Source organism: Gigantopelta aegis, chromosome 15 (assembly GCF_016097555.1).
Source record: "Gigantopelta aegis isolate Gae_Host chromosome 15, Gae_host_genome, whole genome shotgun sequence".
NCBI lineage: Eukaryota > Metazoa > Mollusca > Gastropoda > Neomphalida > Peltospiridae > Gigantopelta > Gigantopelta aegis.
Genome location: NC_054713.1, coordinates 12,362,686 through 12,377,957, shown reverse-complemented (window position 1 = coordinate 12,377,957; position 15,272 = coordinate 12,362,686). Strand labels below are relative to the sequence as shown.

The following is a 15,272-nucleotide window of genomic DNA, read 5'->3' as shown; positions in this document are numbered from 1 at the left end:
TATTAAAAATACCTCTATCCATCAGATCACAACTAGTTTGTAAATACTAAAAATACCTATATCCATCAGAACATAACTAGTTTGTAAATACGGAAATTACCTATATATATCCATCAGAACATAACATTTGTAAATACTGAAAATACCTATATCCATCAGAATATAACTACTAATTTTGTAAATACTGAAATACTTCTATCCATCAGATCATAACTATAACAATAAGCTTTTCTAACCTCCATAAACCTGCAGACCACAAGATCTGTGACGATCTTGTTTTTTTTCTACAGTGATATCCGGTGTCAGTTTCCCAGTCGATTTCAGTTTTTTTAGATTTTCTTTGCTCAGCTTTTTAACTTCGTATTCGGTATCCGAGCTTCTCTTGACACGTGTCCTGGTCACACAGTCACAAAGACAGGTCTGGAAAGAGAAACGAATTAGCAATGATTCAAGAATGAACTCTGACATGTGTCCTGACTATAGAATGATGGAAATGTTTCATTTAACGAAGCACTCAACACATTTTATTTACGGTAATATGTATCCAAACACAAGTAATTTGTAAATACTGAAAATAATATGTATCAGAACATGACAAATTTATAAATACTGAAAGTTATATCTATCAGAACATGACTAATTTATAAATACTGAAAATAATATCTATCAGATGACTAATTTATAAATACTACAGATACCTCTATATCAACTGGTTCATTGTCACAGCATGCACAACTGTTATCTTCTAAGTTATGTTTTGGAGTGTAGTCAAGATCCAAGAAATAGTCCAGTTTTGTTGGTCCGTCCCAGAATATCACAGATGTCACAACTTGGTCAGCTGTTTTCAACTTCTGACCAGCATCAAGAGTTGGTTTAGCAGCTTTTATTTTCAGCTAAAAATGTAATACCAAATATATGAAGAGTTCATTTACTTCATGGTTTTGCTGCAACATTGAATAATGTACGATCCTGTTCAATGGGGATATATTGAATTTTGATTGAAACGTTAATAGATAGATAGATAGATAGATTGAGATAGAGATAGAGATAGAGATAGAGATAGAGATAGAGAGAGAGAGAGAGAGAGAGAGAGAGAGACAGACAGAGAGCGAGACAGAGAGAGACAGAAACAGAGACAGACAGACAGATCAATAGAGAGATAGAGACAGATAGACAGATAGACAGATAGATAGAAAGCTAGGTAGATAGGTAGGTAGGTAGATAGGTAGATAGATAGATGGACAAATAGATAGATACAGGGCTTGAACTTAACAACAGCATTGTTGTCATTAAGATATAAATTGCTGTAGGTAGAGAGCCTCACCGATGGCACTTTTGTGCAACCTGTAAAACTCCTCAACAATGGCAAAATGTATACACCTGGTGTACATTATCTGCCAATATTTAACATCTGCACATTTCAAATATGTCTTCATGCAACAAAATAACCTTTCAGTCATGTTTATGCTGCAAATGTCACTTTTAAAAAAATTTCAGTCGCTGGGCAGTTTCAGCCATGGAAATTTTAAAAAAATTTGCCGTGGAAGACAAATTCTTAAGTTTGAGCTCTGAGATAGACAGACAGACAGACAGACAGACAGACATATATAGATATTAACCACCTACTTTTTGATCTAGCTTATAAATATACACCTCACAGTATTCAATAGATGTAGCCACCTACATGTATCTGTCATGCTTATAAATTAATACCTCTCTAAGTTCATTAGATATAGCCACCTACTTTGAATGAAGGAAATGTTTTATTTAATGACGCACTCAACACATTTTATTTATGGTTATATGGCGTTGGACATATGGTTAAGGACCACACAGATATTGAGAGAGGAAACCCGTTGTCGCCACTTCATGGGCTACTCTTTTCGATTAGCATGCAACAGACAGGATAGTACATACCACAGCCTTTGTTACATCAGTCGTGGTGCACTGGCTGGAAAGAGAAATAGCCCAATGGGGATCGATCCCATACCGACCGCGCATCAAGCGAGTCGTTAAACAAAACCAATTTTAACAAACTGTCTTTGAAGACTTCACCTTGTACTGTCCTCCCTGAAGCATGTCTGCGTGTCTGTAGTAGGCTCCTGACAGCATCAAGTCTTTTCCCGGACTTCGTGTCAGCTTTATACCGAGCTCATCCCTGTCAACGTAAACATATTTCTCACTATACGAGAGCTTCAGCTTGTGGTCACTCGTCTCGTAAACCTTGTCCGTATTCAAGAAGCTCCACCCATCTGCGTCGAACGGCATGCTGTTTGCAGGACAAGCTTCTCCAACTGGTGTAGGGAGGTGAAGGAAACAGCCTGAAAGAAAAAACAAGGCAATTTAATCAGTGGCTATTAATTGGTGTAGGGAGGTGAAGGAAACAGCCTGAAAGAAAAAAACATGGTGATTTAATCAGTGGCTATTAATTGGTGTAGGGCGGTGAAGGAAACAGCCTGAAAGAAAAAACATGGTGATTTAATCAGTGGCTATTAATTAGGTGTTGGAAATATGGTGGTGGTAATGCTGGGTGTAAAGCGTGAGAGAAGAAAGGAAAGGAATGTTTGTTACCAAGTTTATTTCTTTAACGACACCATTAGAGCTCATTGATTTGTTAATCATTAAATATTTGGTAATTTTCACATGTAGTCAGAGGAAAACCACAACATGTTTTCATTAGCAGAGGATGGGCGGAACGTAGCCCAGTGGTAAAGCGCTCGCTTGATGTGCAGTCGGTCTAAATTGATCCCTGTCGGTGGACCCATTGGGCTATTTCTCATTCCAGCTAGTGCATCACAACTGGTTAACAAAGGCTGTGGTATGTACTATCCTGTCTGTGGGATGGTGCATATAAAAGATCCCTTGCTGCTAATCAAAAATAGCCCATGAAGTGGCGACAGTGGGTTTCCTCTCTCAATATCTGTGTGGTCCTTAACCATATGTATGATGCCATATAACCGTAAATAAAATGTGTCGAGTGTGTCGTTAAATAAAACATTTCCTTCATTAGAAGAGGAAGAAATCTTTTATTTCTCTCTCAATATCTGTATGGTCCTTAACCATATGTCTGACGTTATATAACTGTAAATAGAATGTGTTGAGTGCATCGTTAAATAAAACATTTCTTTCTTATTAACACTTTCTCACAGTACAGTACATAACGCAGCCTTTGATATATCAACTGATGGGCAAAGGCTGCTTAATCAGAGAAACGGGTCCACTGGGGGGGATTTGATCCTTCAGCCCAAGCCCCCTAATGAGCATGTATGCAGTCTATCAACTGAGATAGGTGGATCCAACCTGTTTGGTATACTGACACTTGATTGAATCATTCTATAAACGTTAAATAAAGACACTGGAAGTAGTGCTAATTAATGACCCATTTAACATACAATAAGGTATACTATATATATATATACTATATATATACATACATACATATATATATATATATATATATATATATACACACACACATATACATACACATACACATACACATACACATACACATACACATACACATACACATACACATATATATATATATATGTTTTAAAAAAAAAATTCATTTTTTTTGGTGCTTTTATACAATTAAGGTTCAAGCATGCTATCTTGTTCACACACTTGAACTATCTGGACTGTTTATCCAGGACAGGGGTCAATGGTTAATTGTTAGAGGCTAGCATGAGAGAAGTATTGGGAAGGGAACCAAGAGCCTATATGAGACAATAGCTTAACCAGTGTGTGACTGAGGCCCATCATATAATATTATAATTTTAATATGTGATAAATAATAAAATATTAGTTTTAATATGTGATAAATAATAAAATATTATTTTTAATATGTGATAAATAATAAAATATTATAATTTTAATATGTGATAAATAATAAAATATTAGTTTTAATATGTAATAAATAATAAAATATTATAATTTTAATATGTGATAAAATAATAAAATATTATAATTTTGTACCACGCTTAGGTGTCGGTCCCTTTGATTTTACCCGTGGTGTATCCCATAGTTAGACCACGGGTGTGTCTGACCTAAATTTTAGCGATTGCTGAATGGTTGAATAAAGTTACGCCTACAGGTCACATATAGTTCTGCAGAAGTAAATTAGAACATTGTTTTAAAAATTAACACTTTCACTAACATTACTAATAAAGCTTCAATATAAATCTGTAATGGGGGCGTGGTACAAGCTAGTTGCATCATCCTTTTCCGAGAGATTTGTCTAGTTAGACCAGTTATTGCGGCCAATGAGTGACGCCCTCGATCATTACACCCATCACTCAATGGCCGCAAAATCCGTGGTCTAACTAGACAAATCTCTCAGAAAAGGATGATGTAACTATAACTTAATATGTGATAAAATAATAAAATATCATAATTTTAATATGTGATAAATAATAAAATATTATAATTTTAATATGTGATAAATAATAAAATATCACAATATTTTAATATGTGATAAATAATAAAATATTACAATATTTTAATATTTGATCAATACTGTTTTTAATAATTTTAATGCGATAATAATAGAATATTATAATTTTAATATGTGATAAATAATTACCTGTAATTGTGGACACAGAGCCATACCACACAATATCATCTCTGAAGTTATGTCCCTTTGCAACCCGTCCTGCTGTAGGTTTTGAATTGTCATACAATATAGGGGGTGATAGCGTTGTCGTGCTGAGAGAGGCGTGGTTTTTAACAGTCAGCTTAACGTAATATGGGTGACCAGGCTGCAAAGGAAAATGTATGACACATTATTATAAAATAATCATACAGTTTGGTAGGACTTAAATCATTCAATAATATAAATAATCAAACATTTCTGAGATGGAAACAAATATTAGTTTATAATTACAAACTTCCCGCTGTTATATGATTTACTTTATTCTGATTGGACGACGTCACTTAAAAATAGAATGTTAGATCCTTCGATAAACCTCAGAAAATGATGTCATTATATACATACGTTATGTGTATCGGCGCTTCCGATGATTCGGCACACTTGGTGTTTTGCTTAAGTACGCTTAGGAAGTTGTCATGTTGTCGATGTTTTTAGCAAGTTAAAGTTCAATTCCTTTTTCAATGGTTAATCCCCTGGGCCCCGTTCCATGAAGCGATTTTAGCCCTAAGATCACCTTAAATGCATAGCTACCTTAGTGCTAAGATCGCTTCGTGGAACGGGGCCCAGGACCCCATTTTACGAAGCGATGTTACCTCTAAAATGGCCTTAAATGCTTACGGTAATGACCATAAGGTTTTCTTACAATCGACAGCTCATTTTACTGAACCATTTTTTAGTCATTTTTTTTTATATCCATCTGCCCAATTTCTGCTGATTTCCATCTCATTTCTTCCCCATCTGGCAGCTAGCTCCTCCTATATTTCAACTTCTTTCTCTGTCCACCTCCACTAAACGACCTAAGCTTACAATCGCCTTAAGATACTATCAATATTTGCAATAGGTCTGCACCTATTGTGATTCTAAGGTCGCAATCTCAAATTAACACTGAGAAGAAAAAAAGGTGCCAAATGAACGTATTTTTTTGCAACAGAAGCATGAAGTCAGAAACAATTAATCAACAAGGAATTCATATCAACGTACTGGATGCATCAGCATGTTATTTTGTAAATGTCGCACGTGTTTCGAGTGGATATGAAAAATCGATGGTCTCTTTCACCATTAACGTTAACAACAGGCACTTTTTGCACCCTTGATTTGACTACGTACACAATAAATATAACATATCTTACTGTAGTTTCACTTCAGATCCATATTTCGTAAATAGTACAATTTTTTAATTGCAAGATTTTTATTCAAAAAGCAAAAAACAGTCATGGAACGCACTTTAAAAACCGGTTTCTGTGTATTTTTAATAAAATAAGCTCTGCTGTTCGTAATTATAAGAATTGTTTGTAATTTTTTTGTGAATTTATCGATGTACAGCAGTCACAAGTTATATAAAATTGCACAGCATAATAATCATACACATTTATAAGACTAGTGTAATATTTTAATTTATTATGCTTCTTGTTTGTTATATACAGTGAAACCACTCTAAACCGGACACTCGGTAAACAGGAATTCCTTACAAACTGGATTTTCTTCTTGATCCTATTTCAAATATCAGTATACAGAACAGAACCTCTCTAAACAGAATACCTCTTAAAACCAGACTTTTTTCTTGGCCCTATGGGCGTCTGGTTTAAAGGGGTTTCACTGTAAATTATTTTATATGATATATAATCATACATTTGCACAAATTACTTGTAGATCAAAATTAATGACTACTGAGTTTTCTGTAGATCAAAATCTACAACTACTGAATTATTTATAGATAAAACTCTATGACTACCAAATTACTATTGGCATACAAGCTCCCATTTCTATCAGGGTGCAGGCAATTTGTGGAGGAAATATAAGGTGAAAGGTTGTCAGGCCAGCTCATTTTGCCCATATACATGTACATCTCCAATGTTTTTGCCCTGATGTGAAGCACTGGTACGCTTATGCCAGTTACCTGGAGATCAAAATCTACGACTACCAAATTACCTGGAGATCAAAATCTACGACTACCAAATTACCTGGAGATCAAAATCTACGACTACCAAATTACCTGGCGATCAAAATCTATGACTACCAAATTACCTGGAGATCAAAACCTATATAAGACTACCAAGTTACCTGGAGATCAAAATCTATGACTACCAGATCAAAACCTATATAAGACTACCAAGTTACCTGGAGATTAAAATCTACGACTACCAAGTTACCTGGAGATCAAAAGCTAAGACGACTAAGTTACCTGGAGATCAAAATCTATGAAAACCAAGTTGCCTGGAAATAAAAATCTACGACTACCATGTCACCTGGAGATCAAAATCTATGACTACCAAGTTACCTGGAGATCAAAATCTATAACTGCCAAGTAACCTGGAGATCAAAATCTATGACTACCATGCTACCTCCATGAAAATCAAAATCTACAACTGCTGAGTTTCCTGGAGATCAAAATCTATGACTACTTAATTATCTGGAGATCAAAATTTATGACTACCAAGTTACTTGGAGATCAAAATCTAAGACTACCAAGTTTGGAGATCAAAATCTATGACTATCATGTTACCTGGAGATCAAAATCTAGAAGGAACTGGAAAGAAGATAGACTGGGGCTGAGTTTGACTGGTTCTACGACTACTTCTTCCATGGCCCCGTCATCACAGGACTGGCGTCGCAGCAGTGATAAGTAGTACAACTTGATTCCTGATTCTTCGTCTTTGTAGTTCTCCCAGGACACATCCAGTTTCTTCTTCTCATGTGCATATGTCAGTGCCTTAATGAAAATAAAAGGAATATTTAATACATTAACATATTTTTAATTTAAACTCTTTTTTTTTAAAGGAAAGGAATGAAATTAAAGGAAAAGGAATGTAATAGAAAAGAAAGGAAATGGAAGAGACGGGAACAGAAGTGGGGAGATAGGGAAGGGAAGGGAAGGGAGGGGAGGAAAGGATAGGGGATGAAAGGGATGGAGGGAAAGTCAAAGGAATGGAAAGATAAGGAAGGGAAAAGAAAGGATGCAATGGAAGAAAAGGGAATAGAAGAAAAGGAAAGGAAATGGTTTATTTAACGATGCACTCAACACATTTTATTTATGGTTATATGGCGTCGGGCATATGGTTAAGGACCACACAGATATTGAGAGAGGAAACCATCTGTCGCCACTTCATGGGCTACTCTTTTCGATTAGCAGCAAGGGATCTTTTATACTGATCATCCCATAGACAGGATAGCACATACCATGGCCTTTGATGTACCAGTTAGAAGGAAAGGGGCATGAAAGGAAAACAAGGGAAGAGAAGGGAAAACAAGGGAAGATAAGGGAAAAAAGGGAAGAGAACGGAAAAAAGGGAAGAGAGGGAAATAGAAGAAAAGGGGAGTGAATGGAAAGGAAGAGAAAGGGAAAAAAGGGAAGAGAATAGTAGAAAGGGGAGAAGAGAAGAGAAGGACACAGAAGGAAAGGGGATGGAAGGGAAGAAGAGGGAAGGCTAGAGGTATTTACTGTCAGTCACTAGGGAAAGTAAAGACGTACCAAGTCATAGTATGGGCCAGCCTTCAGCCGCCCCTCAACAGGTGCTGTGACATCCACTTGGAACAGGAACTTTACCATGGCACATTTACCTGATTGATCAGCACCTATAACACAATACAATAACAATAACTATAATAACAAGCATTTTGGAGGTACTGCTAAAGCAATGCATGTCACTGACATAAGAAGTGGGGGGAGGAGGGGACAAGGGGGAGCATATGCCCCCCCCCCATTTTATAGCAGCAGCGATGGTTTTTATATATTTATACAGTCATGTATATATATCTGTGTGTGTGTGTGTGTATGTGTGTGTACCACCTATACAAAAAACATGTCATTATGTCAAATATGACACCATTACATAAAACGGGTCATGAAAAGGACATTAAAAACTGATTTATGTGTATTTTTTAACAAAATAAGTTGCTTTGTTAAGTTTTTGTGAATTTAACGAATTTAACAAAAAACATGTCATTATGTCAAATATGACACCATTACATAAAATGGGTCATGAAAAGGACATTAAAAACTGATTTATGTGTATTTTTTACAAAGTAAGTTGTTTTGTTAAGTTTTTGTGACAAAAATTCAGTATAGACTTTTATACATTACAAAAATCACACACAAATTAAAAATAATAATTCTTTTTTCTAAAAGCAAATTAAATTAACATATCTCTCACCAATAACCCACGAATAGTACACAGCATTTTGTTGCAGGTTCAGAGACTTTATCGTGTAGAATGTATCTTTTCCAACATTATGTATTTCAACCACGTCAAATATTCTCTTCAAATCTTCAGCTGATAAACGACCACTCTCAGTCTGAAGCAAAATAACATAATAATAAAACAAATCTGATGAAATCAATGTTTAACTGTTTATTTACCTTCATATATGCTCATATACATGTATAGGTCAGTTGTGGTGCACTGGTTGTAACGAGAAAACCCCCAATCAGTTGAATGGATCCAGCATTCAAGCACCTCATACGAGCACTCAACCAACTGAGCTAAATCCCTCCCCTCAGTATATAAAAATAAGAAAAAAAAAAACCCAAACATTTTTACTCACGAAGTCTTTACAACTGTGGTTGCTGAATGGATCCACGGTGGTTTGATCTTGCGACGCAAGCAGCTCAAGTGAGCACTCAACTGACCTAGCTAAATACAGCCCCTCAGTATATCAAAACACGAATAAAAACATTTATACTCACGAATTCTTTACAAGTGTGGTTGCTGGCCTCTGTGGTTGTTGACACACCAACGTAGTACATCATGATCTCGACCTCGGATTCGAACCCGTCCCACTGGATATTTAACAGATCCTTCGTGTTTATGTACCTCTCCATCTTGATATTTCCAGCTACAGTGAAAACCAAACAATCGGAGTTAATTACACATTTTACACATTACTTGAACTGAAATTGTCAAACTGGATATTTAAAAGATCCTTTGTGTTTATGTATCTCTCCATGTTGATATCTCCAGCTACAGTAAAAAACAAACAATCGGAGTTAATTACACATTTTACTTAGTATTCGTATTAATACATGAACTGAACCCATTCCATGGATATTTAAAAGATCTTTCGTGTTTATGTACCTCTCCAACTTGATATCTCCAGCTACAGTGAAAAACAAACAATCGGAGTTAATTACACATTTTAAGAGTATTCGTATTAATTCGTGAACTGAAACTGTCAAACTGGATATTTAAAAGATCCTTCGTGTTTATGTATTTCTCCATGTTGATATCTCCAGGTACAGTGAAAAACCCCAAACAAAGTAACAAGAGTTTACATATTTTACGAGTATGAGTAATAATACATGTACTATAGTCCATATCCCATCAATCTATTAAAATGTTTTTTGTAAATAATTTCATTTTGGTTTGACTTAAGAAGACAAATAAAGGTGTTTTGGAAAACAGCGAGTTTTAAAATGCATCTAACAAGCGAACGAGTTTGATATATTTTTAAACAACGAGTTGTGAGATAAATGATATCTAATGAATCAAGGCTTCTGCCAGAGGGTAAAATGGGTATGTCGCCATACCCAAATTGTTTGGCAGATGTTATTTTTTTAAGTTAACTTTTTGACCAAATTAATTACTCTTATCATGACTGTATGATTTTGTTAACCCTGAGCCTAAACTGAACCCATTTTCTTTCTGGGGCTGGCCCCCTCATACTGTTGACTGTGGTTGCATTCAATTCCATAGCACTCAAAAATTTCTTTCTAGCAGAAACACTGTGAATGTATTATTCTAATTCTTACATATCCTCGATAACCAGGTTTTAAGCAAATTTCAACATCTTTTTCGACTAAAAGATATTTACAACCCTTTGCACTTGTATCTGACTTACACGTCACAGACACATAATTGTCAGGTTAACTATACATCACCATGTAATCAATTTCGATTTTGCTGGGTCTTTTTATTGGATGTACGACATTGGTGACCTGGTTATCACCTAAGAGCAGCCAGTCATATGTCTTGAAATTGTTAACACATGTACGTGTGTAAACAAGTATGTGTTATTAAAAATAACAAATGACGTTCACAAAACAAAATTTCTTCTTAATATTGTTAGTCATTATTTTTTTTTTTAGCATAACACATTTTCATATCTCCTAAGATCAAGATGAAACCTATACTATAGTGCTCTCTGCTTGAACTGGTAGAGGATTAACAAAGACCTATACAATACGAACCTACGACACCACCATCGTATCCCACAGAAAATCCATTTGAAGTAATCTGGGCCACAGCTCCCGATGTGCTGTGAGCACGAACTGTGAAGTAGTAAACGGCCTTGTACACGACGAGGTTATCGATGTCGTAAAACGTGTGTGTCTTGTTCAGGCCCACGTTGGTGAATGGTACGATGTTGTCGCGGGTCTTAGGGAATCTTCGGTCTGTGCCCAGCGCTAGCTCATAGTACGCTATTTGCTGATTAGAGGATGCTTTATTTTTGTCCGATTCGTCTTCTGAGAATAAAAAAATAATGAATTTTAGTAATCTTCTATATAAACAGTAATAGTGTTCGTAATACATGTAATTTCCCAACTGAATACTCACAGCTGATATTTTGAATGAATGAATGAATGAATGAATGAATGCATGAATGAATGAATGAATGAATGAATGAATGAATGAATGAATGAATGAATGAATGAATGAATGAATGAATGTTTAATGACACCCAAAAACAAAAAAAATACATAGGCTATTGGGTGTCAAAGAATTTTTTTTATTTCGCAAAGGTAGTTACCATCAGTAATACGAGGTCATCACGATTAGCACAAATTAGTATAACGTTATGCATTTTAACTAAATTTTTGAAAACGTTACGCTCAGGTTACAGGTCTTGTTGGTTTGTAAGCATATGACCCATCCGTAGCAACACATTACCTAAAGACCTTGCAAATTTGCATACGATTATTAACCGGGTTAATACACTAAATTATCACATGGTTTTATGACATGGATATCATGGGTAAGTTATAGGATAAACGGTTTTATAATTTTTTGAAAGATAAATACTTCCCCTTTAATATGTGATAGACCACACCATTATTTTCTCCTGCAATTTGGAAATTATTGATCAAATGTCCCATAAATAATGATGAAATTAAAAAAATAAGCAACCCACAATGAAGTCCATTTTAACCTACACAGCAGTGCCTCTACCGGCTGATGATATCGAGATCAAGTCATCACCACACCCAAACATGAGTTCGGAAATCCCGCCAAGTTTGGCTTTGAAAAGAAAATTATTTTATCGGTATGTGGTACCCAAGCTAATGAACCAGGTTTGTTCTCACCCAGAATTGCTGAACAACCTGATACGAAAGTGATGGCCCATTTCTTGTGCTTCAAAGTGATTATGCTTTGACATGTGTATGTTGTGTGTGAGATGGTAGTGAGAAAGAAAAAAGAAAGAAATGTTTTATTTAACAACGGACTCAACACATTTTATTTACGGTTATATGGAGTCAGACATATGGTTAAGGACCACACAGATCTTGAGAGGAAACCCGCTGTCGCCACTGCATGGGCTACTCTTCTGATTAGCAGCAAGGGATCTTTTATTTGCACTTCCCACAGGCAGGACAGCACAAACTGTGGCCTTTGTTGAACCAGTTATGGATCACTGGTCGGTGCAAGTGGTTTACACCTACCATTGAGATCTTTTATTTGTGCTTCCCACAGGCAGGATAGCACAAACCATGGCCTTTGTTGAACCGGTTATGGATCACTGGTCGGTGCAAGTGGTTTACACCTACCCATTGAGCACTTACTCAGGGTTTGGAGTCGGTATCTGGATTAAAAATCTCATGCCTCGACTGGGATCCGAAACCAGTACCTACCAGCCTGCATGTAGACTGATGGCCTAACCACGACGCCACCGAGGCCGGTGAGATGGTTGTGAGATGAAGTCAAAAGTGTACCAGATAATAACTAGTATGTGGATATGAGTATGGTAGTATGTATACCACTGTGTTCTTATTGATTGATGGTTTGATTTTGTAGTTGTGGTAACTTGTGAGTGCTAATAGCTGTATAATGATAACAATGCTCACTCAATGAGCGATGATTTGATCAATGGTATAGCATATGTAGGCCTACCTCATCTTGATTTATCATTTTAGATGAACATTTACAATTTTAGGTGAAATTGTTTAGTTTTCATCAAAACATGTAAACCAAACTTATCAGTTAACCATTAAAATTCAACATTTAACACATAAAAGGTGTCTTTCAACATAAATTATTAGATTTTCATGTCTAAAACACTGTCATTTGTGTCAGCCATTTTAACTGTTTAACAACCAATTATCTAGCAGTATAACAAACAGTTTGAATGAACTTACTGACTCCATAAACAGCAGTTTTGACACCAAAATCACATTTATAAGTGTTGAAGTTCAAAAGATATACAATTTTATTGATCAACTGATGGCCATTTTGGAAAATGGCCGCCATCTTGTTCACACCAACTTTAGAAAATGTCATCTTATATTTTCATGAAGTCTGCACCAGAGAGATTAATTTCCACCATAGTGACAAATGTTATACGTCCGGCTCTGGTACACTTCACTTTTAGGGGCCTCGATCTGCTGCAGGACTAAACAATATTATTTTTCAGCTTACAGCAAAGTGTTTAAAAATATATATATTATAAAATAAATTTTATTAAAGTGAAAATATTTTTGTCCAGCTGAATTCTCAACTATCAGTGGGACCATTGGGCTATTTCTCATTCCAGCCAATGCACCACGACTGGTATATCAAAGGCCGTGGTATGTGCTATCCTATCTGTAGGATAGTGCATACAAAAGATCCCTTGCTACTATATATCAAAGGCCGTGGTATGTGCTATCCTGTCTGTGGGATATATAGTGCATACAAAAGATCCCTTGCTACTAATGAAAACGTAGCAGTTTCCTCTCTATAACTGTGTAAAAATTACCATATGTTTTGACATTCAATAGCCAATGATCAATAAATCAATGTGCTCTAGTGGAAGGAAAGAAGGAAATGTTTTATTTAACGACGCACTCAACACATTTTATTTACGGTTATATGGTGTCAGGCATATGGTTATGGACCACACGGATATTGAAAGAGGAAACCCACTGTCGCCACTTCATGGGCTACTCTTTTTCGATTAGTAGCAAGGGATCTTTTATATGCACCATCTCACAGACAGGATAACACATACCACGGCCTTTGATTTACCAGTCGTGGTGTACTGGCTGGAGCGAGAAAGAGCCCAATGGGCCCACCGACAGGGATCGATCCCAGACTGACGGGGATCGATCCCAGACCGACCGTGCATCAAGCGAATGCTTTACCACTGGGCTATGTCCCGCTGCCCCCCCCCCCCCAGTGCACCACGACTGGTATATCAAAAACTGTGGTATGTGCTATCCTGTTTGTGAGATAGTGCATACAAAATATCCCTTGCTACTAATGAAAAAATGTAGTGGTTTCCTCTCTATAACTGTGTCAGAATTACCAAATGTTTTGACATCCAATAGCCGATGATTAATAAATCAATGTGCTCTAGTGGTGTCATTAAACAAACACTCTCTCTTAATTCCCCATATTAAAAAATGCATCACCTGCTATAACGGCTTCCTCCTCACCCGCGTCTATGCCATCGTTACCAAACCTGTCCCAGTTGGCTGTGACCTTTCTCTTTGTGGGCAGGAACTTGAGACTGAAGCCGACGACATCCCCAATGTACACGTTGCCCGGTTTCAGCGGATCCTCCTCGATCTGGATCCCGTTAGAGCGGATGGTGTACGTGTATCCCTCTTTGTTAGTGACACGCAGTTTGATGTAGTACTGCTCCTTGCCAATCATTTGAAGGTCGTCGTTAACACCAACCAACCGACCTAAAATGTAGAATTTATTACATACCCATTTAATCTTACTGTAGTAACAATGATCATTCTGACCGTTATTTATTTATTTAGTTTAACACTGCAGAAAGAACAAGTATTCTGAGAGTATTGCTAAAGCAATACATGTGTCCCCTCCCAGGCCGACACATTTTAAAAATCTCCTATGTTCAAGGACATATATAACCATCAAACATAATGTTTTGTGTATTTCTGTTACCTTCTGCATCTCATTTCTTGCATTTTTTATATACATGTGTATTTTGTATTTGTTTCTCACCTTTTGCATCTGTAAATATTCTTGAACTTATAAAGTTAAAATTATAACTTGTAATTATAAAATGTTTTGTATATTTATGATCTGTGAATTGTTATAATTTTATGTGGTTTTTGTTTTCTTACCCTCTGGATCTATAAATTCTTGCATTTATAATACAATAGGTTCTATATTTAGAATACAAAATTTAATACATTATCACATTGTAGCCTACCATTCCATCAAAACATTTATATTAATAAATAATAATAAAAACACACAAAATGCCCCCCCCCACCAAAAAACAACCCCAACAACATTTGTATAAGAATTTAACTTATTTTTCTTTTATCTTAATTGTCTGTGAATTATTGCTCAGCATAACCATCAGCTATCTCAATGGCCTATTTATATTTATGTTTCACATTTTCTTTTTAATTAACCTTTCAAGTGTATGAATTCTTGAATTTATAATATATTTT

General features: G+C 35.9%; 1 protein-coding gene across 1 annotated transcript in view; it reads right to left on the bottom strand.

Annotated features, from left to right (window-relative positions):
• LOC121390363 overlaps window positions 1–15,272 on the bottom strand; it is a 310,647-nt gene that overhangs the window by 29,088 nt on the left and 266,287 nt on the right. The window contains exons 114-123 of the mRNA XM_041522159.1: window positions 14,253–14,528; window positions 10,836–11,111; window positions 9,336–9,484; window positions 8,803–8,944; window positions 8,121–8,224; window positions 7,155–7,361; window positions 4,586–4,760; window positions 2,056–2,321; window positions 699–893; window positions 237–420 (exon numbers count right to left, since the gene is read on the bottom strand). Of these exons, the coding sequence (XP_041378093.1) occupies window positions 237–420; window positions 699–893; window positions 2,056–2,321; window positions 4,586–4,760; window positions 7,155–7,361; window positions 8,121–8,224; window positions 8,803–8,944; window positions 9,336–9,484; window positions 10,836–11,111; window positions 14,253–14,528 (1,974 nt within the window). The remainder of the gene's footprint in view (window positions 1–236; window positions 421–698; window positions 894–2,055; window positions 2,322–4,585; window positions 4,761–7,154; window positions 7,362–8,120; window positions 8,225–8,802; window positions 8,945–9,335; window positions 9,485–10,835; window positions 11,112–14,252; window positions 14,529–15,272) is intronic.